A 23,495-nucleotide genomic window follows, 5' to 3' on the forward strand; every position below is an offset into this window, starting at 1 on the left:
TTATGTTAGATCTACGTGTTCTGGCATGTGAAAGGCATGTAAGAGTCTTTTTTGAAAGAAAGTTGCAAACCTGTAGAGATAGTATGATTCAATTTTTAAAAATTGTATGTGTATGAGAATATGCTTAGAGAAAAAGTCCCCAAGAGTACCCACCAAACTGTTAAAACTGTTGTTTCTAGAGAATCGAATAAAAAAAGATATTTTCACTTTGTATTTGATATTTTGTCGTGTTGGATTTTTAAAGCAGCTTTATTGAGATATCATGAATCTTTTATAAATACTTTTTGGTTTTGGTTACCTGACTTTTCCATGAAGCAGCATTCTAGTCTATGACTAGTCTGTAACTAATCTATAGAGTCTGGAATTATCGCCATACTCGTTTCACTATACATGATAGGATTTGGGTGGTTTTATTTACGTTATAAGATTTCTTTAATAGTTTTAATGTTTACAGATCAAGTGACCCACAATCTTAGGAACATTTAAAGCTCCTGAACCACTAATACTCAAGTATATTTTGAAGAGGAAAAGAAAAAATTCTACTATAGCTTAGATTCTGAGCAGTACCCTCCAGTAATTTGACTAACTTATGACAGTCATGTAGGCCTTTGTAAATGTCATTTTCTTGTCCCTTTAGGATTTTTAAAAACTAATTTTTAAGTAAACAACTTTTATTTATGGAAATATTGGAAGATACTAAATCAAATAATACAAAATATATGAAATGAGTAAAGCATATAAAATTCACCTGTAATTGTACCACACAACAAGAGCGCTAATATTTGGTGCGTATCTTGCTAATTTTTCTATGAATATGTATGCATTCAGATATATATGTGTATACAATAGAGTCACACATACTGGTTTGTACCTGTGTTGTTTTTGATTTCTACATTTCTAACCTTGGAACTATATTCTGCCATGGCAGTTTTCATCCACTAGTACTTGCCAGTATATAAATTTTATATACGCATATTTATCTGAAACAAAACCTATAAAAGACCGTTGCTTAGGGAATTGGTTTGTAAGGGACTTTCCAGAATTTACTTTTAGATTTGGACACAACGTGCTTAGGACTTTGTTAATATTTCCCAGTCTTTTCCGAAACATTCTCTTTTAAACTTGAGGTTGATCTTTAAGTCATTAAGTACAGGAGGAAGATTCATCATGCCTGAAACATTTCCATCCAATAGTATACATTTTTAGCATATTGACCTTACTTCTAGAAGAATGTTTCCAAAATATTGCTTAACAGACTAACTTATTTGCAGAAAGGGCAAGAACTAAACACATTAATGGTTTGTTTTGAAGTCTGTCTCAAAACATGAGTTTGAACAACACTGCCTTGTATTTGTATTGCTTTTTCCTTAATCACTCTCTTGTTAGCTGCAGGGACGCTGCTTTGCTCCCTGGTATTTGGTGAGTAAGGCTTTCTCAGTGCTGCCTCATTCCCTAATTGAAAGATGACCAACTCTAGATGCTGTATTATCCCTTTTTTTTCATGCCACCAAGTGATTATAAAGTGTATACAAAGTATGTTATATGCTTCAGTTTGTTTAAAAATTTGCTATGCTAAGGATTTCTAACTTCCTTATGTTGCAAAAGCTTGCATATCCATGAAAGTGAAAAGTAGGACTAAAATTTGCATTATACTTGTAGCCAGATCATCCCTATTCCTGAGCATCTGTAAAGTGAACCTGTATGGTGATAATTTACTTAGTTCTTTTGTATTAAATTATTTATTCAATTTATTTTAATAGAATGACTTTAAGAGGAGGATGCTATTTTGTAGGGAGGAGGCTAGGGAGAAAGATGAGTCCCAGTGTTTCTGTTGTGTAAAGAAACTTAATTAGGCTAAGATAGGAAATGTGATTTTGGTTCCCTTTCATCTACTGGGCAGCTGTTGCTTGCTTGCTTTTTTTTTTTTTTATGATGAAAGAAATGTCCTTTAAGATTATAGTCACTGAGAAAAATTATGTGTGTCTTTTATATTAAAGAACATCTGAGAGTTGCTTTGTCCTGCCCAATTGATTGAGAGCTCTGAGACTGGAAGTTAGCCAAAGATTGGTACTGAGGCTCTCATCCAGCTGAAAGAGCTCTCTTACACTTCTGATTATCCTCTCCAACTTCTCCCTCCATAGGACCAATGACCAAGCGTCATCTCCTTTGCAAACATTCACTGATGAAATTATTTTTCAAGTTATGAAAACTACTGGATAGTTTTGTATCCCCTCCCACTCCATACCATCTATAGGTGTTTACATGATTTTATAGAAGGTTGGTTTTTGTTGTTTGTTAGTTATCTGAATTAATTTGTGTGTGGGGGGAGGGCATGCATTTGTCTAAGAAATATGAAGTTTTTCTTTTCCAACATTCCCCTTTTGAGCGCTTCGGACTTTTTTTTTTTTAATATGGACACGCAGAGTTTCCCCCTCTTGGTGTTAATATCAAATGTTAGCCTTCAGGGAGAAAAGGAAGAAAATGTTAAATAGCATGCCTTCTGTTTGTAAGTAATCTTAACCACTTGTATTCACACAGGTACTGTTACTGTTGCCAGTGCCCCTCCCCCGAAGTAGATTGTGGATATTAACTTGAAATTGAAAAGTAGTTCTATTAAACAAAACAAGAGGCATACTCTGTTAGTGATGCGTCTGGGTATAAACCATTCTTTCCTTCGTCCTTCTGATGGTAGCAAAGAAGAAAATTAACTGTCCGACTTAATACCAGCTAGTTACCGTTGTGATTAGTTGTATGGGTGTCTGTTTTACAACTTTCATTGGGGTGTCTAGATTAAAAAAATTTTTTTGAATGTTATTCTCATAATCACATGCAAGTAGTACTGAGTATTACTAAATGGAAATAAAACTGAAGCATCATATCATGCCCAGTGGTGTTGAAATGTAAGCAAGCAGTATAAAATTACTGAAGAGCCTTATTTTACTGTTCCAAGTATTCAGATGGTAAGACGTTTTCTCCTGCATTGTCCAAAATAGACTAATCCTCAACTATAAATGGATGCTAAACCTTCCCAGTGTATATCTTGCAGAATGTCACAAGACTGATCTCTTTATCCATTGAGGGAACATGAAAAATATCTCTCGTTTCTACTTAGACCAGTGCTGTATTTGAATTTGGAAAGAGCCTTGCATTGTTTAAAGGAAATTCTTCTTTTTTGGTTTTGATGGGAAAATAGCTGCGTGCCTGTGGACACTGCGGGTGGGGATGACCAGTCAGATTGACTGACTAGTCTCCTGTGGTCAGACTTTGTCTCTGTCTCTGAACTTGGCTCCTATCCTGACCATGGGGGAAAAAGCGATAGAAATAAAACCATTAAGAACATGACTCCTGCTACTTGTCATTTAAAAAAATTTAATTATATATATTTTATTGAGATATAATTGACATATAACAGTGTATAAGTTTAAGGTGTACAACGGGTTGATTTGATATATTTATATATTGTACTGATTACTACCTAAGCATTAGCTAACAACTCTATCACATCATGTAACTATCATTTCTTTCTTGTGGCGAGAACGTTTAAAATCTAATCACTTAGAAATTTTGAAGTATATAACACAGTATTGTTGACCATAATTACTATGCTGTGCCTTAGATCACCAGAACTTATTCACCTTCCAGTTGTAAGTTTGTACCCTTTGACAACATCTCCCCATTTCCTCCACCACCCCACCCAGCCCCTGGTAACCAGCATTCTACTCTCTGTTTCTTTGAGTTTGGCTTTTTCAGATTCCACGTAAGTGATATCATACAGTATTTGTCTTTCTTTGTCTGACTTTTCTCACTAACTGTAATGCCCTCAGGGTCCATCCACGTTGTTGCAAATAGCAGGATTTCCTTCTTTTTCACGGATGAATAATACTCCATTGTGGAGGGTGTGTGTGTGTGTGTATCACATCTTCTTTATCCCTTTATCCCTTAGCAGACACTTAGGTTGTTTCCATGTCTTGGCTATTGTGCTTCATAAACATGGGAGGGCATTGAAGAGATCTTCACTATCCTGTTTTCATTTCCTTTGCATATATAAGTGGAAGTGGGAATGCTGGATCATATGATAGTTGTATTTTTAATTTTTGAGGAACCTCCATACTGTTTTCCATAGTGCCTGCATCAGTTTACATTCCCACCAACAGTGCGCAAGGGTTCCCTTTTCTCCACATCCTCGCCAACACTCATTATCTCTTGTCTTTTTTTTATTTTATTTTATTTATTATTTTTTTTGGGGGTACACCAAGTTCAATCATCTGTTTTTATACACATATCCCTGTATTCCCTCCCTCCCTCGACTGCCCCCACCCTCCCCATCCCAGTCCTCTCTTGTCTTTTTAATGACAGTGATTCTAACAAGTGTGAGGTGGTATCTCATTGTAGTTTTGATTTGCATTTCCCTGATGATTAGTGATATTGAGCATCTTTTCATGTACCTTTTGGCCATCTGTATGTCTTCTTTGGGAAAATGTCTATTCAGTCCTCTGCCTTTTTTTTTTAATCTTGCCCTTTTCCCGTAGAGTTTTGACTACTGTTTCTTAGAGCCAGGCTCAGTTACTTTTGTGAGATCCCAAGAGCACTACTTCTAGTCATTTCTTGTTTTTCCTTTGGTACCTGGATTATCCTGAACTAAGGTGCACAGGTGATGTGAAACAGCACGTGAGGTTTCTTTTTAAAGGGGATCTTTTCTCATGTCACTGTACCCATAAATGTTGTCTCTTATTGCAGATTGAAATCACGAAAGACGTACGGGTTCTTCTTAAGAGAAGAAGAGGAAATCTGTAAGTATTTGTTTTTTAAAAATTCTAAATTTGCAATCTCGTCAGCTTTTGGAGAAAATCAAGTGACCAAACTAACAGGCATTTTTCCTCTCTTTATATTAGAGAAGCCCTGCCAGTATTTATGTTTGTGTTGAAAAGGCAATATTTGGAAAAGTATAAAATACTTAAAAATCTAAATATAATCTTTTTCTTTTGAGTATTACCAAAAAATGGAGCCACAGATTGGAGTTCCAATTCTTTCAATGAAAGAAATATAACAGAGCACCTAAAATTAGAATTTTACTGTTTGAGCCTTGGACCTTGAAAATTACCTAGTTCAGGGGTTCCCAAATATTGACTTTTAGGCTGTGCCCTCGCCAGTGAAGAGTTTTTACTGGTCCTTGGTGAAGTGAGGAAAATGAAGACAACAGGCCATGAGATTTTTAAAGCTAAACTTTTTCCATGTAAAAGATTGCTTCTTATTATAAGATGTATCCTTCTAATTTTGAGGAGTTACACCCATTCTGCATTTTATGAAATAATGGTGATCGTAAATGATAGGTTTTTGTTTTTTGTTTTTATGTCCATACCTGGCCCAAAAAAAAAAAAATATTGACAGTTGTGTCATTGTTCTCACCATCCTTCTTTGTTTTTAAAACTTTTATTGATCCATATCTTAAAATCTGAATGCAACTTTCTCATGTACAGATGAGGAAACAGATAAGAGGTTATTTAATTTGTTCCAGGTAGTGCACCTTAGCAAGCTGCTGAGCTAGGACCAAAGCCCTGTATACAATGCTGCCTCTCTTGTATTTCTGGTCTTCTGAGAGTTGCTTTCATTACAACAGATTATGAAATTGAAACAGAAGATCTAGTAGTTCTTACGTGCTAATTCAAAAGACTCATTGTTCTGAGACTCAATGTTCTGGTACAGCTAAGGGTCAAAGTCTACTGATTAGCCTGCATTAGAAAAATCTCGAACAGGACCCAAGATTTTCATCAGCAGACCAGAATTAGTTGTCCCCGAATTCAGCTACATAGGCAGCATGCGATCTCATTATTGACCAGGGAGATAAGATAGAAATAAGTTTAGTGTTTCCTTTGGGAAATAGACCATAGTGCAATTGTGAGAGCTGTAGTATTTAGGCTTCTATAGTTATTTATCCACAGAGAGTCTGTTCTCTCTTTCTCTTTCTTTCTCTCTCCTACATACACACACACACACACATACATACATACATACATACACATCCTACACACATAGATAAACGTTTGTAGTAATTGGCCCTGCAGATGTGTATGAGAAAAAACTACCAAGGTGAAGAGCAGGAGTTGCCAGAAGCGTTAGCGAGAGCATCTGGCCAGTTGTGTTCGAGTCAACAGACATTTTGGAGTCTCCTCTTCAATTGGTGTAGCTCTGCCTTGGCTATCCCCAAATACGCTTCAAACCAGAAATACCTAATTCCCTTATTTCCCTTGCCTCACTCACATTTCTGAAGCTTGCATGGGCTAGGTAAACAAATGAATGAGAAGAGAGAACAGAATGGAAAGTATTCCCCATCCCTAACATGGAGACATTACCTCTAGGAGTACTTTTCCATGGCTTCTTGTAGTTGACTTCATGTGGCTTCCTTCTTTCGTTAAGAATTTAATTTCTCAAATGTCAGGCACACCTTAATGCAATGTCAATAATTTAAATACATATTGAGTTAATAATAATGTTAATAAAAATACGTATTGAATGTTTTGCTGTCTTTGGAATACCTGTGCCCTTTTCTTTACTAACGCTAATATTTAAGAGTTGACTGAACGGCTGTAAGATTTCAGTCTTTAACAGATTTATCAGTCTTTGAGTTGTTTTCTTAATCTCACTTATAAGGTATATTTACTACTGAAGAGCAGAGTGAGTTTTGTTTTGTTTGTTTTCTACCATGATACAGTTTCACATTATGGTGGCCAGGTAGCTGAGCTGTGGTGACTTATTTAGCCATTTTGTAAAAAATGGTTTAAGACTACATTGCTGCATAACTTTTAACAGTGTGAAGTACTGAGAAACAACATTAGCAGAGAGCCAACCTATTAAACTGATCCTTCCTCTAGCAAAGGCAGAGGATAGGGCATGCGGCCAAAAAAGGTATAAGTTGCAAAATTATCCCCGTAACACAGAGGTGTTCCTGTGCGAAGAATCACTGCTAGTTACAGACTTTTTTTTTGCACGTATTTTCTTGGTTGGCAGCCCACAGTTGTATTACTTTATTATAATTAGTAGATAAGATGATAGGAGACAGATGCATAACAAATAGGTAAGATGACAGTAGAGTCTGTATATTTCTCACTGAGATGAAACACATAACTGTGAGCTAATTTGAAAGTTCACATCTGTAACCCAATTGTTTTTGATTCACTTATGTTAAGAGCATAAAGAAAAAATACCCAGTACATGGAAGACTTTACAGACAAAATTAAAGTCTACACCACGCGTGATGGGTCATCTAAGGGAGCAGCAGTATTTTGTCTACAGGGACCTGTAGCAGATTCTCTTTAGCAGCAGCTGTAGAACACTGGAATTGTCGATGTGCTGTCTGCTTCTCTTTTACAGCACGGAACCCTGTATATTTCTCTCCAAACATAACTCCTAAAACTTAGTTTGTCTCCCCTTTTTTATGATGTCTGATAAAGTTGGACTGTAACATCAGTCAGCAGGTGCCAGTTCTAGAATGATACATCCTCAAAATTCCTTACATGTAAGCTTTGGAGTAAGTTATATCCGACCCACACCCAACTTTGGAAAGCTATATATTTAAAAATTAAGTGTGTTGCGATCACTTAAAACGAGGAAGAGGTATGTAATTATACACAGTGTGTGTGAAGCATATAGGCACGACATTGGCTCCTAGGTCTCATTTCGACATCCTAGATCTCATTTCAACACATGTGAATAGGATCCCAATTATACTAGGCTACAACCTAGAAACAGCATTATCTGATGAATGAATGCTGAGGATGTTCTTCAGGCATTATGGGAGGGAAACACATGCTAGAGCAAGAGAGCATCTTCAACATGGCAGCTGAGGTGCTTTCTTTGCTGGGGAAAGCTGGGAAGAGACTAGCAGGATGGCGACTTCAGGAGTTAATATCTGTCCAGGTGATGAAATAAACAGGTTTGCTTAATCTTGTTAGAGACGCACCCAAAGATCAGTCATAGTTGTGAGACGCTCCTAGTCAAACTAGCTAGGCACAGGTACAGTGTAGTGGTATAGAGCGTTTATATAGTCACCCTAGGTGTTTGTTGTTTTGCTTTTTTACAGTTTTCAAATGTATTTATTATAATTACTGTGTATCGGGTTAAAAGTTTGACCGTATAAGCTATTTCATAGTGATTAGATTGGCTTATTGACTTTGAGTCAGATGAAACTTATGAAGGGCAGATGGATATATATTTCACATGGTTATTCAGTCTTGTAGATTGATAACAAAAGATCCTGCTAGCTACTTTTAGTGACTTTTATTTTAAAATATTAACATTTAAAAGTTTTAATGTTAAAATATGAAGTTAATTATATTGTAATATAGCTTCTGTAAAGTTTGATTTCATTAACCAAATGCAGCTGTTTTCTTTAACACGTATATGAGCTTTCTCCTATATGTTTTAAAATCATTTGGAGCTTTTTAATAGTGTGTGAAAGAAACTGGGATTTTTAAAAAAGCACTCCACCTCTTTACCAAAGTCTTGGTGATGCAGTATCTATGGAGAAGTATAATTTTTTAAAGTGCAACAGGTATGCTTATCTGTTTAATCTCTTGAAATTTTTATAATTTTCTGATTTAATGTTTAGTGAATACAGCTTATCCTTTTCAGAAGGCAAATTATCTCTTTATTTGGTATTTACATTACCCTTAAGTGATGTGTGATTTGAAAATATGATTTCTTAAAGTAGCACTGACATAGTTAAGCATTGATTATCAAATTGATATTTTTTTACATTTTCATGAGGTATTATATCAAGGACAGATGAAGTTAATTTGCCCTACCATGTGTTTCAGCTTGGTAGATGTGTGGATCCTTGCTTGGTTTAGTCCATTTTCTAAAACTTTTGAAAGTGTCTTGGCATTGACTTCAGTTTATTAGTTTTTTTCTTTAATTCTTAAATGGGTGTTGTGTCACGTGCTGCTGGGAGAGATGATTTCTTTTAAATTCAGACTTTAATCAGTATGTATCGTTTGTTTACTTTGTGTACTGGAGCTTAACGTATTACTAATGCTTTTTGTGTTTAACCTAACTATCTCAGAGCGTTTGAAGTAACTGGAATGAAATACTTCACATTAAATTTGACCTCAAAACAAAAAATAAAATAAAATTGCATCTGATTTTCACTTAAACTTCTAGGACTTACCCAGACACCTAACGGGCTTTTTTTCCCCTATAAAAATGCCTTAGGCTATAGGACAGATCAGTGCTCAAAGTTGTCGTCAGGAGTTTTTTCATATACAAAGTTTATCACTCTCACCCATTTAGGTCATACCAGTATGACCAAGGTCACAGACAGTACAGCTAAAAGCTTCGACTTTAAAATCAGATAGACCTGGGTCAAAATCCCTGCTTTGCTACGTTAACTTGGGCAAGTGATCTGAGACTGTTACATCATCGGTTATGTTATCAGGTTATTACTTCGAAGGGGTTTTCTGCAGGTTTAAATGAAATAATGTGTCTGAAGGACTGAGCACAGTGCCTCGCTCATAGTACAGGCTCAATAAGTGATTATTAATCTGATTCCCATATGGAATGCTGAACATCAACAGGAACCATTAGCTATTCCCTGACTGAAGCTGACACCCTGCCCCTTTCCAGCTGAAACACAAATGAGTCACTTGATTTCAAGAAAGCGCAAGTCAGAGTTGATGTCCTCCTAGTGGGACAGCAGTATCTGTCTTCATACATGGCAGGACAGTATTCCTTTGTGAAAGGCATCCGTGAAAAGGCACATAGTAAAAATTCTATAGCCCTCCTGCTTTTATAACAACTGTGTTTTCCCTCCGTGTGACAGGTAGTTTTTCCAGTTTCATATTTTCTATCAAGCAACTAAACACATTCAAATTAATTACCAGGGATTTTAAGAGTATACCATTTCCTAGAGTCTTGGCATGGACAAATGATTGTTTTAAAAAGATGACTAAGGTTGGTTGTCTTCGGGCGGTTGCATTTACGTCCATTTTTACTTTATAGTTTCAGAGTAATTCCATGTCCATTCTTATTTCAGTCAACAAGTTTATTGAACAGTTAACTCACAGAGGTACTGTTGTAGGAGGAGTCAGCAGCAAACAATAAACTCCCTGCCTTACGGAGCTTTTATGTTCTAATGGGGGCATTGGTAATAAACATGAAAAATAAAGCATATGACGTAGCAGTTAGGAGACTTAGTGCTTAGTAGTAAGTACTAAGGAAAAAAATAAAGCAAGAAAGGGATGGGAGGTGTTGGGGTGAGATTTTGGAGTGGCTGGAGAAGGTCTCACTGAGAAGGTGATATTTGAGTAAAGACAAAAAGGAGGCGAGAGAATAAGCAGTGCAGGTATCTTGGAAGAACATTCCAGAGAGAATAGCATGTGCAAGGGCCCTGAGGCAGGGTCATGTTTGACATGTCCCAGAAACAGCAAGGAACAAGTGGGACGGTAGCAGAATGAGGCAGGGGAAAGTGTTGGAGATGAAAATGGAACCTTGAGGTGGAAGACAGATCTGGTCTCATAGGTCAGAGTAAGGAATATCTTTATTTCTGAATGAGTCATATGGGGATTTTTGAAAGGTTTTGAGCAGAGGAATTGTATGATCTAACTTACACTTGAACTAGAGCACTCTGGCTGCTGAGTTTAGAATTTATTATAAAGGTGGAAGCAGGGAGATCAAATTGGCTATTGCATTTCTCCAGGTGAGAGAGGATAGTGGCTTGAGCCAAGATGGTAGCAGTGGAGGCAGTGAGAAGTCGTCGAATTTGATATCTGTTTTGTAAGTTGAGCTGGTAGGATTTGCTGATGAATTGGGGGTGGAATGTGTGAGAAAGAGAGGGGAGTGAAAGTGAACCTGATTGAAGGCTTTCTGTCAAAGCATCTGGAACTACAGAGACGGGCAGGACTGGGTGGGCTAGGTTTGTGCAATGACGATCAGCAGCTCAGTTTTCAACGTATGTATTAAATTTAAGTATGTAATTGATATCTAAAGGGATCTGTTGAGGAAACAGTTGGATATACAAACCTAGTGCCTAAGGGAGACCTCCAGGCTAAGGGGGAACATTTTGGGAGTCATCACCATATATATGCTATTTAAAGCTGTGTTACTAAGTGAGGTCACCATGGGAGTGAGCATAGATAAAGAAAAGGTTCAAGGACTGAGCACTATAGCATTTAGAGGTCAGGGAGATGAGGAAGAAGCAGCAAAGATGGAGAAGGAATGTCCAGGAAAGTTGGAAGAAAACCTGAAGAATGGGGTCTCCTGGAAGCCAAGTGAAGAAGTTTCCAGAAGGAAAAGAGGGGTCAACTGGGCAAGGCTGGTGGTGGGTCGGGGGGATGAGGACTGAGCTTTAATTGACGCTGGGATCTGACAACATGGAAGTCTTTGGTGATCTTGATCAGAGCGATTTTGTGGAGTGGTAGAGGGGAAAGCCCGAGTGTAGTGGGTTCAAGAGAAAATAGGAGAGAACTGGGTGACAGAACACAGAGACAACTCTTTTAAGGAATCCTACAGAGAAGGAGAAGAAATGGGGCCATAGCCAGAGAAGAAGGTACAAGAGAGGGAATGGTTTTTAAAATGAAAGAAATAATAGCCTGTTAGGATGCTGATGGGACCGATTCAGTAGAGCCGGAAAAATTAATGAGGCAGGAGAGAGAAGGAGGAATAGGTAGAGTGGCGCCGTCAGGTCTTTCTGGTCTAGGCAGGGATGTTACACAGGAGTGAAGGGGTCGGCCTTAGCTGGGAGCATCACTAGTCCATCTCTAGTCACAGGAGAGAAGAGAGCACGGGTCCATAGATGCGAGTAGATGGGGAGACACACTGGTGGGAGTCTGTGGAAGTTCTCTTCAGACGGTTTTAGTTTTCTCAGCCAAATGGTAAACCAGGTCAGCAGCTGAGGATGAGGATGGCGGAGGAGCCTCAGGGGTCTGAGGAGAGAGAACAAAGTGTAACCCCAGGAGAGCAGTCTGTGGATGGCCTCCTGCAGGGCAGCATGGTTTCTGTGCAGCTTTGAGGCTCTGTTTGAGAGCACAGTCATGGATCTAAAGGGGGACATTCAGCAAAGTTAGGTTTTTCTCCAGCCAAATTCAGCGGTGTGGGGACAGGTGCAGATTGGGTGGCGAACTGGATTTAACCAGGTTGTGGTTTAGCCGAGTGAGTACAATGAAGTGGGAGAGAGGCAAGTGGATTGAGAGCGCATTCCAGGGACTGATTATCAATGCCCTTGAAATTGAAGCTGGATCGGACAAAGGATTCTCCCAACAGTGCCTTGAAGTAGATGATAGAAGCGATTTTCCTGTTTCACACACAGTGCCGCTGATACAGGGCTTTTAGGTGAGAGGTCATGTATCTTGTCCAAAGTCACACTTAAGAGCAGACACTGAGGTTAGAAGCCAGATCTCCTAACTTCGTTTAGTCCATTTACCACCCAGAATATCAGACTCTCTCTTCTTTAGACAACAATTCATCTCCCCTAATATAATAGCAGGGTGTTTAATCTTAAGTTGCCAAATCATCATATACATGTCCCGTATAGCATGGTGGCATTCTAGTAACGTTGACTCTGAAATAATTCAATTTTCCCAGTGACTTAGATCATAAAAAGGGAACAGCCCTTTACACAGAAAGCTCGAAAGCATCTGCTCCACTACTTACTGTTTTCTGACACATCCTGCAGTTCTGCCCCCATCCATTCCCCAGTCCATGAGAACTGTCTTCATTTCCCAATCTTTGTCCTCTCCTTTTGAAAACATACCCATCCTTCACACCGACCCCAAATACTGTGCTAATTTGTGAAACTTTTCTGGATGGTTCTCCTTCCTCCCTCTTTTTGTCCCCCCCCAAACTGCGTGTAATCTCATGCCTCTTTTGAATACCTTTAGCGTTTTGTTCTTGCTTCTCTAACGGGATCTATCATATTCTACCGTATATATTTGTGAACTCCTCTTCCTGCCCCCTACCATGCATATGGACACATATGTATATGCACACGTGCATATAAAGGATTGAGAGCATGTTTTACTTATCTCTGTATTAAGTGCTCAAAACTTATACGTGGTAGGTGTTCAAATCTTTTTTTTAAGTGAATTTATCAGTACAGTGAGTGTAACCCTGGAAAACCTTTGATAAGGACAGGTTTTTAGATGATAGGCAAGACTTCTGACCATTTAGGGGCATTTTATTGATCTGAAGACTTTTGTTTGTCTTCTGGTATTATCCCCAATAATTTACATATTGAAATAAGTATTTATTTTGAATTAATTTCCTTTCAGTATTTCTTTATATTACCAGTAAGGAATTGTTTTAAAAAATTGTGTGTGTAGGGGACTTCCCTGGTGGCGCAGCGCTCAAGACTTCGCCTTCCAATGCAGGGGGTGCGGGTTTGATCCCTGGTCAGGGAGCTAAGATCCCACATGCCTCAAGGCCAAAAAACCAAAACATAAAACAGAAGCAATGTTGGAACAAATTCCATAAAAGACTTTAAAAATGGCCCACATAAAAAAAATCTAAAAAAAAAAATGTGTTTAGGTAGACTATCATCTGTGACTACCCTTTAAGGTTTATAAAGGAGTATTATGAAGTATTTGTTGTAACAAAGAGGTGTTGGGTTTGATGGGATTGGGAACTACTGATCTGTGCTCTATAGTTAGGTGCTTAGATGTTTAAAAATGATGTTATAATCAAGAATCAGAATGAGTGGTGGACATTTCAAGTGATGTGGGAAATTAGAAAAAGGAAAGATTAGCATGGATTTGGGTAGTCATGGAGTGTCTGATGGAGGAGAGGATTGTTAGAGAGGATCTTGCATATTGAGGATCAGGCACTATGATAGACACTTAACGTAACTTGCCTTGAGAGGATGAATGACCAGACTTGTCAGAATGACTGGGAAAGCAATTTCTAGGCATAGTAAATCATAAAATTAAAGTTGGAACCAGGGCCCCAGAAATTTTTAGTGTAAGGGTGGTGTCACCCTTTGGTGTTCATGGATGGATTCCAGGGAACTCAGGAATCCCCTGAATTTGTGTATACCATTTTGCGTATTTTTCTGAGGGGAACTGGGTTCATAGTTCTCATTGGATTCTGAAAGGGGTCCATCGTCTCTAGGAAGTTAAGGGTTACTGATCTAGTCAGATCCTAAGCTCAGACAGATGGCTTTGCCTAAGGTTACACAGCCAGTCAGTGACAGACATGGGGTCTGAAACCCAGGTCTTTTTTCACTTGTAGTTTCTTGCTCATTTCACCACACTCAGTTGAAGGACATGAACAAAACCAGAGGCACGATTAAGGATTACGCTACCATTTTATAGTAATTGGTATAAAAACGCACAACTCTCTTGGGGTCAGTAGTCCATTTCCACAAGAGTTGCAGAGGATGCATTTCAATTTGTCTCCTCAAAGTGCATTAATATTTTAAATTTAGAGTTGAAATACACTGCCACTCACCAAAATAGCTTTCTCAGCTGAAAGGCAAGCTTCTGGAGAGAGATTATTCTCCCTGAGGCTGTTTCTGCACTTCCTTTCCAATTGGCACTGTTTTTCTGACCTGCAGTGGCCCCCAGTTTCCTGCCAAATCAAATCAAAAGTACTTTGCCCAATTTGTCAGATCCTGTACTACTGTGGTCTGTTTAGCTAGTGAGTATTCTGTGCCCCAGTCAGGTGAGTGACCTTATTGGCACTCTCTCCTCTCCCAAAGTCCTTTCATTCCTACCTCCGTATCTTTCTTCATGTGGTTCCCTAGCCGGGAATGACCTCCATTCTTTCTCCTTTGTTTCCAGATCCCTGACATAAGGTCCAGCTTCCGTCTAATCTCCACAAAGCCTCCCCTAGTAACTGTGGACCATTTTGCACTTGCTCTGAGCTGCTCTTGCATTTATTGCTTGCACTGCACACCATAGCACTTAGGTATTTCCGCAGGCTTTTCACTGGAAAGGCTCCAATGGTCTCTTTGGGAGTGGGGTTCCAGGAGGTCCAGGGTGGGACTCTGGGCACCCGCAATCCCTGCTTCAGCCAGAGCAATTCCACTTCAGTGTTTATGGGAAGTCTGCACAAGTGTTCATTTGAAGCAATGGTTTAGCTGCCCCCTTCTCCTGCAAACAAAGTTTGAAAAACACTGGATCTATCTTGTACGCTGATGGCCTCCCAAGTGTAAACTCGTAATGAGCAAGGGCCAGGACTTACACTACTTTGGTCTTAATACTACCACTCCCAGGCAACTGGTGCAATTTTGAGCACAAAGTGGACACGTAGGAAATGATTTTATGATTGTCTTGCCCCAGTTTGGGGGATAGGAGATAGTGAATAGCATTACCAAGAAATTACCTTAATGAAGAACTCAGAATAATATTTCTGGGTTGATCTTTGAGAAATAAACTGAAATTGGTTTATTTTTGAATTTTTCCCCTCTTTTGAATATAAAACCAAACCCTATTTAAAGCTGTCCAGTTTACATATACATATTTAGGAGAAACCTCAGTGAGAGTATTGGCATTCTCTACTCTCGCAAAGTTTAGCCAAACTTAAATATCACTCATATAGGCACTATAATGTTACACAACTGACTTGTAGAGTGCTGTGAAGTATACCCAAAAACCTACAAAAATTAAATTTAAAATTTATGGCCATAATGATTAAAACTGGAAAATGCCAGTCTTTCACACCAGTTATTTCCGCTTTCTTGAATCAAATCAATTATAGAAACTAATAAAGACCTGAGTATTTAAATCAATGGTGCTATCAACTTGTTAATGCTCTTTTGTTTTTGTTTTTGTTTTGTTTTCCCTGCTCTCTGCCTGGTTCATTGTCTTCACCTACAGGTGTACTTTTTTGTCGGCTTCCAAAGATTACTAACTCTTATCTGTATCATTAAAATTGAACTGCCTTGATTATTCTGCTACTCTTACTGCTGCTTCCATTATTGCCTTCTTCAGCAAAATCAGGCTTTCCGAAGCCAAAGAATAACAAGAAATAAACACCATTTTAGAAGCCTTGCCACTATGAAACTTAAGCAAAATGTGCTCACCATTATTTTGCTGCCTATCCACTTGTTAATAACAATATACAGTGCCCTTATATTTATTCCATGGTATTTTCTTACCAATGCCAAGAAGAAAAACGCTATGGCAAAGAGAATAAAAGCTAAGCCCACCTCAGACAAACCTGGAAGTCCGTATCGCTCTGTCACACACTTCGACTCGCTAGCTGTCATAGACATCCCTGGAGCGGACACCCTGGATAAATTATTTGATCATGCTGTATCCAAGTTTGGGAAGAAGGACATCCTGGGGACCAGGGAAATCCTAAGTGAAGAAAATGAAATGCAGCCAAACGGAAAGATTTTTAAGAAGGTAAAGCATTTTTGTGCTTTCTATTGTTTTTAAAGGGGAAGGTCCACTTTTATTATAAATCAAGTGCATTTAAAACATGCTGGCATTCCATGATAGTGCCTGTAACTGATTCGCAGAAGGTGCTCATAGATAGCGTCTGTGTGTTCACTTAAGGGCATTTTTTGACTTCTACACTTTGAATAGTATTTTAATTGCTTGTTTGAGTACATATGCTAATATTACACAATGTCTCACTTTACCAGTTAATTCTCGGGAATTATAAATGGGTGAACTATCTCGAAGTGAACTGCAGAGTGAATAACTTTGGTAGTGGACTCACTGCATTGGGACTGAAACCAAAGAGCACTATTGCCATTTTCTGTGAGACCAGGGCTGAATGGATGATTGCAGCACAGACCTGCTTTAAGTACAACTTTCCTCGTAAGTGTCTGGTGTTTTTGGAGGGGGAGAGAGTGGGCTTTGCTTACATGTCAGATTGTCCTGAGAGCCTCTTGTTTTCCAAGCAAGTGCTCAGCCAGAACCTGTTGGCCTTGAGAATCTTAATTGACTGACTTTTGCCCAGTTTGCGCCACTTCTAGTATTTCTGGGTTTCTTTAGGTTTAGAAAGTTAGAATTCCGAAAATTTGTAAGAAAGATTTGTAATTACCAGGAAGTTTGAGGCAAGGTTGAAGGGTAATAGCAGAGACTATGAAATCAAATTAGGTTATAAAAAGTCTTTGCATCTGTGAGTATATCTGTCATTAAAAGTTGACTTAAATAATATATCTAACTTTTGTGTTTATTTTTTATTATGTAGTTGTGACTTTATATGCCACACTTGGCAAAGAAGCTGTAGTTCATGGGTTAAACGAATCTGAGGCTACCTATCTGATTACTAGTGTTGAACTTCTGGAGGGTAAACTTAAGGTAAATATGAAATTTTCTTTTAATTCATGGTAGTGTTTGACAGCATAGGAAAATATTCAGTAATTGAGTTTATTGCATGCCCATATTTAATAACTGGATTTTCTTTCTGCTCAACAGACTGCATTGTTAGATATTAACTGTGTTAAACATATCATTTATGTGGACAATAAGACTATCAATAAAGCAGAATACCCTGAAGGATTTGAGATTCACAGCATGCAATCAGTAGAAGAGTTGGGATCCAAGCCAGAAAACTGTAAGTAAAGCAGTTAAAGCAAATTTATTAATGTACTCAAGGCTTATTATTCCAGTAGGTTAGGAAAAGAAGTGATGCAAGTGAAAACTGTAAAGTTCTCTGATTTTAAAAAAAGGTTTTGTGTAACTCAAAAAAAAAAAGCTATTAAAATGTTTAAAAACTATTGAGACCATATATGATTAAGATTTTCTCTCCCTTTCTCCTCAAACACATAACCACTATTTGAAAATTTACTAAATGGCTGAGACTTACGGCAGTTGCTGCCAAACTTTTTTTTTTTTTTTCTTCAAAAAACCTACTATAACCTTCCAGTCTGGGCTCATGTAAGGAAAAGATCTCAGGCCGTCCATTCAGTAAACTTTTTTTTTAAATGCTTACTGCTACTGATTTTAAAATGCAGAGCTGTTTGCCAAAACCATGCATGGCTTTATTCTACCACTGATATGGTAGTTGGTATTTCATTTGAAACAAATGTGTCATATCACAATGTCAGTTGGTCATCAGGAAAGAGCGTTGAACAAATGAAATGCTCTATTTAAATATTTTTCTTTCTCATATTTAATGAGAAGATCACAACACTACTAGATGAGGAACCCAAGTCTTTTACAACAGGCAGAAAGTATGCCTGCTCTTTGCTCTGGAGGGAGACACTTTCTCTATCTTCCAAGGCTGTTCACTGTGCAGTCATCCTTGGAAAGATAGTCCGGAACAAAGTCAGTGCCTCTGCTCACAGGATATGCAGAAACTCAAGAGACCTGTGAGAATTATCTCTCAACACCAGGTTGACCCTGCAAGGTTGGGGTAAACTGGCCTGGGAAGTCCTGATTGGTAGGGATTTGTTGGCACAAAACTATGGGGGGTATTGGTCCTCATAATTTTGTGTGAGTCATAGCACGATAGACCACATATCCCACCTAGTCCACTCATCTCTACAGTTAATAAGGCACATACGTTTTTAGTGGTAATTTACCTGAGTAGACAGTGTTGTGATGATGACAAGAAGTGAAGTGTCACGTTGTATATGTAGCCTGAGAAGAGCTTAACATATCTTCTGCTGTGACTGCCATCAGTCATCAGAAGAAGGATGCAGTCCCTATTTGCTTGATTTATAAACTATGACAGTAGATAGCTTTAAGGAGCATTAACATTACCCCATTTAAGTATAATTTTATCTTTATTTCAGTACTAAATCACACTGTTTAAAATTGTTTTTTTAACTTGTATATAAAAATGTAATTCATTTTGTAAACTGATTTTTTAAAACGTTTATTTTGTAGAGCAGTTTCAGGTTCACAGCAAAACTGAGGGGAAGGTACAGAGATTTCCCACGTCTCCTGCCCCCACACATGCACAGCCTCCCCCATTATCAACACCCCCCCCACCAGAGGGGTATGTTTGTTACAATTGATGACCCTATACTGACACATCATTATCACCCCAAATCCATAGTTTACATTAGGGATCCCTCTTGATGTTGTACATCCTATGGGTTTGGACAAATGTATAATGACATGTATTATCATTATAGTATCATGCAGTGTATAAACTCATTTTTTAGAATCCAACAATCTTATTAAACTTTAATTGCGATAATACACCTGTGGATTCTTGGTCATTTTGGTGTATTCTGGAAAGGAAAGGAGATTACTAGGTTAGCACGATACACTGTCTTGAAAGTGGAAGCCCCCGTGTGCTGTTTAAAACTTAGCATGTTAGAATTTTAGAGTTGACGTCACCTTAAAGAGCAAATCAGAAACAACAGGACTTCCCTGGTGGCACAGTGGTTAAGAATCCGCTGCAGAGGACACGGGTTCAATCCCTGGGCTGAGAAGATCTCACATGCCACGGAGCAACTAAGCTCGTGTGCTACAACTACTGAGCCTGTGCTCTAGAGCCTGTGAGTCACAACACTGCAATGAGAAGCCCGCGCTGCAACAAAGACCCAGTGCAGCCAATAAATAAATACATAAATTTATCAAAAACAAAAACAACAACAAAGGAACACAAGGAAACTTAGGGAAGTGATGGATACGTCTATTACCCTGATTGTGGTGATGATATCATGGATGTTTGTGCATGTTCAGTCATCAAATTGTACACATTAATATATTCAGTTCTTTGTATTATCAGTTATACCTCAATAACGCTATTAAAAAGCCATACTAGCAGTATTAGATATACGTCGTCTCTTGTGAGTAGCACTGTTGTCCATCCAACCTAGATTAGATAAACAGCTGGAAGCAAATTTGTCACATTAAAATTTAAAATATTGAGATAGGTATACACACGCACACACACATGTACACATACATACAGTGTTTGTTTAGAGTGTGCATATAGGCACTTAATAAATGGGGAACTGAAGTTTCACTCAACTTTTTGTTTAGTTAGTATTGTGGAATGACAAAAAAAGTTATGTCTTGTAATAGCAATTCTCTTTATTAATAGGCTGAAAGATACTTTCAAGAAACATTTACAGTTTTTCTAATTCGTTTTCCCTGTGTATGACTGTTCTAATTATATTTGCTGAAGTGTAATTTGTTGCCTGTTTAATCTAAAAATTTTAAGCTTCTGTGTTATGTCTTATTAACTTCGTTTTTTCAGTAATTCATTTTTATTGTATTTTACAAATGTATCCATCAATAAATTATTAGGGAAAACAAAGGTCCTCACAGCAGATAGTTCAAGAAGCACAACTCTAGCAGACAGGTTAACAAGCTCCAGCCTGCATCTGTTTCTCTAAATGAAATTGGATTGGAACACAGTCACACCCGTTTGTTTAGCAACTGCCAATGGTTCCTTTCACTCTACAGCAACGAAGTTGGGTAGTTTTGGCAGAGACCATATGGCCCTCCAAGCCTAAAATATTTACTGTCTGGTCCTTTGCAAAGAAAGCCTGCAGATTCCTGTTCAGGATGGCTGACTGTAATCTGTTGGGAAGACCTCTCTATTTCCCTCCCGCAATCATTCAATAAGCAGAGACAGCACTGGGGCTCAGGACCCTTAAGATGATTAAATGCTCCTACATGCAGACAGAGGGCAAGAAGAAATGAAGTTTATAAACTGTTTAGATGTTACTTTTGGTAGGAAATGAAGGGCTTGTAAACCCCTTTAAACTGTCTCTTTTTCTTGGTTTCCAAAAATTCCTGTCAGATTTTGATTAAAAAGAATCAAAGTATGGTATGACCCTGATGAGGGAGGAAGACCTAATTCTGGAAGACCCAAAAGGATCCCCAATCCAGACACATACCAAGTACTCTAACTACAGGAGTGTGTGTGTGTGTGTGTGTGTGTGTGTGTGTGTGTGTAGCAGAGAGAAAGGATCTCCCGCTATAATTTTTATCTCACTGCACTTTCAATACTTTTAAAAAACGATTTCCTGTATAGATTTCAAGAAAGCAACAATCAAAACAATAGATATCGTTTTGGTTTGATGTACTTTGGATTTTACTTGCTACTTGGAATCTAATAAAAACTATGTTAAATGTATAATGGTTCCCTAATACAATATCCATGGTTCAATTATTTTAAAATAAAATTATTTTCTAAAAACTTGAAAAAAATCAAGTCCAGTGTTTTTCAATCAGGAGTGTGTAAGAGTGTCAGCTGTGGAGCCTTTGATCCATTCCAGACATACATAATCAGAATGTTCAGAACTAGGGTCCAGAGATAGAATTTTATTTAAGTTCCACAGGTGATTGTCATGCCCGCCAGTGGTTGAGAACCATAATCTAGTCCAGCTGTCTCATTTTAGAGATTAGACAACTGAGGCTTGAGAAGCTCACACGCAATACTCTGTCTTCCTGATTCTCCAAATCTTAGGAGTGTATATAGGGCCTTCCGCAACAAGGCCCTATAAACAGCACTGTGGAGAGGCATGAACAGACAGGGTTAAACATCGAGAAGATGGGCCAGGTTGAGTGTGAAATTCTCATTGCAAGTAACCAGAATTTGATAACCATTTTCAGGGTGATTAACAATAGAGTATTTGTTTTAAATAGTTGATCATTACACCAAAATCTAAAAACCTTATCTTTGTTTAGCAATTTGACTTGTAAACTAAAGAAAATTTGGCGCTTTTTCATTTGTTTAGCGAGCGTTCTTCCAAATAGACCAACTCCGTCGGACTTGGCGATCGTCATGTATACCAGTGGTTCTACTGGCCGACCTAAGGGAGTGATGATGCATCACTGCAATTTGATAGCTGGAATGACAGGCCAATGTGAGAGAATTCCTGGACTGGGGTAAGAGAGAATTATTCAACTTTCTTCTTAGAAATCAGAGCTCATGTTTGGCATTCTCTCAACATGGTCAGCATTAAAATGATAAGGTCATTGATGTTTCTAATTTACAGTGTCTTTTTAAGAATGGCTAAAATATTTCTCTTACTTTGTTTTAGACCAAAGGACACATATATTGGCTACCTGCCTTTGGCTCATGTCCTAGAATTGACAGCAGAGATATCTTGCTTTACCTATGGCTGTAGGATTGGATATTCTTCTCCACTTACACTCTCTGACCAGGTGACAAACTTTTCATTATATTAGCATGAACATACTAAGTTACAGTGTTTGGCTGAGAACAGATTACTAAAACATGAGATATTTTAACTCAGCTAAATCTTTCTCCTTGGCTTCAAAAATAGCTCCCACGAGCAATATGTAGCTGTGCTAAATAACCTTGAGGACTTGTTAGCATTGCTTTTTCTACATATTTTAAAATTATTTTGAGACAAATAAGTACTTTCATTGTCTTCAGTATTCTGTCAACCAAAATGTTATCAAATTAGCATTTCTGTATGATGTTAGTTGATGTTCGTGGTGGTGACTTTGAGATGCGGCTTTGCCTTTTGGCGAATCAAAGAAGTTAAAATTATCTTCAGTTTTGCTTCAGTGTTTGATCTACCTTAGTTGAGATGTTTTGCTTTTGGTTTTTGTTTGAAAATGGATGGTCTGTGCTGTTAGTGATATCTTGTTAATAAAAATGCTCAGTTTACCAAAATATCCCATTTCTTTTATCCTGGATCAGAGTTTCTCCTCTGAGGAAGGATGAGATGTGCTAGAAGAATCTACAGGATAAAGCACTAATACACTCATACCTCAGACCTGTAGGTTATGATAGTTGGAACAGATATCTCAAAGAGCAGTAGAGATGAAATTCCACGTGTAAATGTCTGTGTTTGCTCTTGTTAATACTTGAATTATAACCTTTTTTGCTCAGGTTTCTTTCTTTGATCCTATTTACTTTTTCTTTACTCTAGTCCAGCAAAATTAAAAAGGGAAGCAAAGGAGACTGTACTGTACTCAAGCCTACGCTCATGGCAGCTGTCCCGGTGAGTACAGAATGTCAATGTCATTCATTGCCTGCACTGGGACTTTTAAAGAAGGAACACTTTTAGGTATTCGTGTACATTTTAAAATAATTTTACTTCGTGGAAATTATGGCAAAATGTGTCCCTTAAAATCTTAGATAATAAGCACTGGGGAAAGAGGAAATGGGAAACTTCTCAAGTATATGCCTGTTAGGGTTTGCTAATTCTTGAAAATTAAGTGATGAAACTGACCTAGCTCAAATTACCCAGTCTAAGAAGTGGTCATAATATTTTAAAGATAGAATACACTCTAAAGGTCATTTTGTTTAATCACTTCATTCAAAAATGAGGCAATCTAGGCCATCCTCGAGACCTGGGGCAGTGTGTCCAAGGTTACAGAGCTGGTTCATGGCAGAGGTGAGTCTAAAATCCAAGCCTCCTGACCATTATGGTGGCTAAGAAAGACTAAGGAAACTGTCATTTGAGAGAACTCCCCGAGAAAAAAGTTGAATTCTAGATATTCAGAGTCCTTGTGTGAAATACTGCCCTTCATAAAAATAAGATGTTACATTTTATAACCTTGTAATGATAAATTATGAAATACTTAATACAGTGTTTTTAACTTGTATAATCAAATGTATTCTAGTGCTTTAGGCTTCGGAAACTCCAGTGGGGGTATCACTACTGC

General features: G+C 38.0%; 1 protein-coding gene across 6 annotated transcripts in view; it reads left to right on the forward strand.

Annotated features, from left to right (window-relative positions):
- ACSL4 (acyl-CoA synthetase long chain family member 4) overlaps window positions 1–23,495 on the forward strand; it is a 69,836-nt gene that overhangs the window by 22,124 nt on the left and 24,217 nt on the right. The window contains exons 2-9 of one of the 6 annotated variants that reach the window (XM_057718257.1): window positions 4,738–4,790; window positions 15,804–16,334; window positions 16,577–16,754; window positions 17,131–17,240; window positions 17,358–17,496; window positions 21,590–21,740; window positions 21,896–22,019; window positions 22,757–22,828. In XM_057718257.1, the coding sequence (XP_057574240.1) occupies window positions 15,984–16,334; window positions 16,577–16,754; window positions 17,131–17,240; window positions 17,358–17,496; window positions 21,590–21,740; window positions 21,896–22,019; window positions 22,757–22,828 (1,125 nt within the window). In that variant the 5' untranslated portion in view covers window positions 4,738–4,790; window positions 15,804–15,983. Of the gene's footprint in view, window positions 1–4,737; window positions 4,791–7,801; window positions 7,915–8,532; window positions 8,549–15,803; window positions 16,335–16,576; window positions 16,755–17,130; window positions 17,241–17,357; window positions 17,497–21,589; window positions 21,741–21,895; window positions 22,020–22,756; window positions 22,829–23,495 lie in introns of those variants that run through there. The other 5 variants (XM_057718259.1, XM_057718260.1, XM_057718258.1 and 2 more) reach the window with 5 other exon arrangements.

This window comes from Hippopotamus amphibius, chromosome X, assembly GCF_030028045.1.
Source record: "Hippopotamus amphibius kiboko isolate mHipAmp2 chromosome X, mHipAmp2.hap2, whole genome shotgun sequence".
In the NCBI taxonomy this organism is placed as follows: Eukaryota; Metazoa; Chordata; class Mammalia; order Artiodactyla; family Hippopotamidae; genus Hippopotamus; species Hippopotamus amphibius.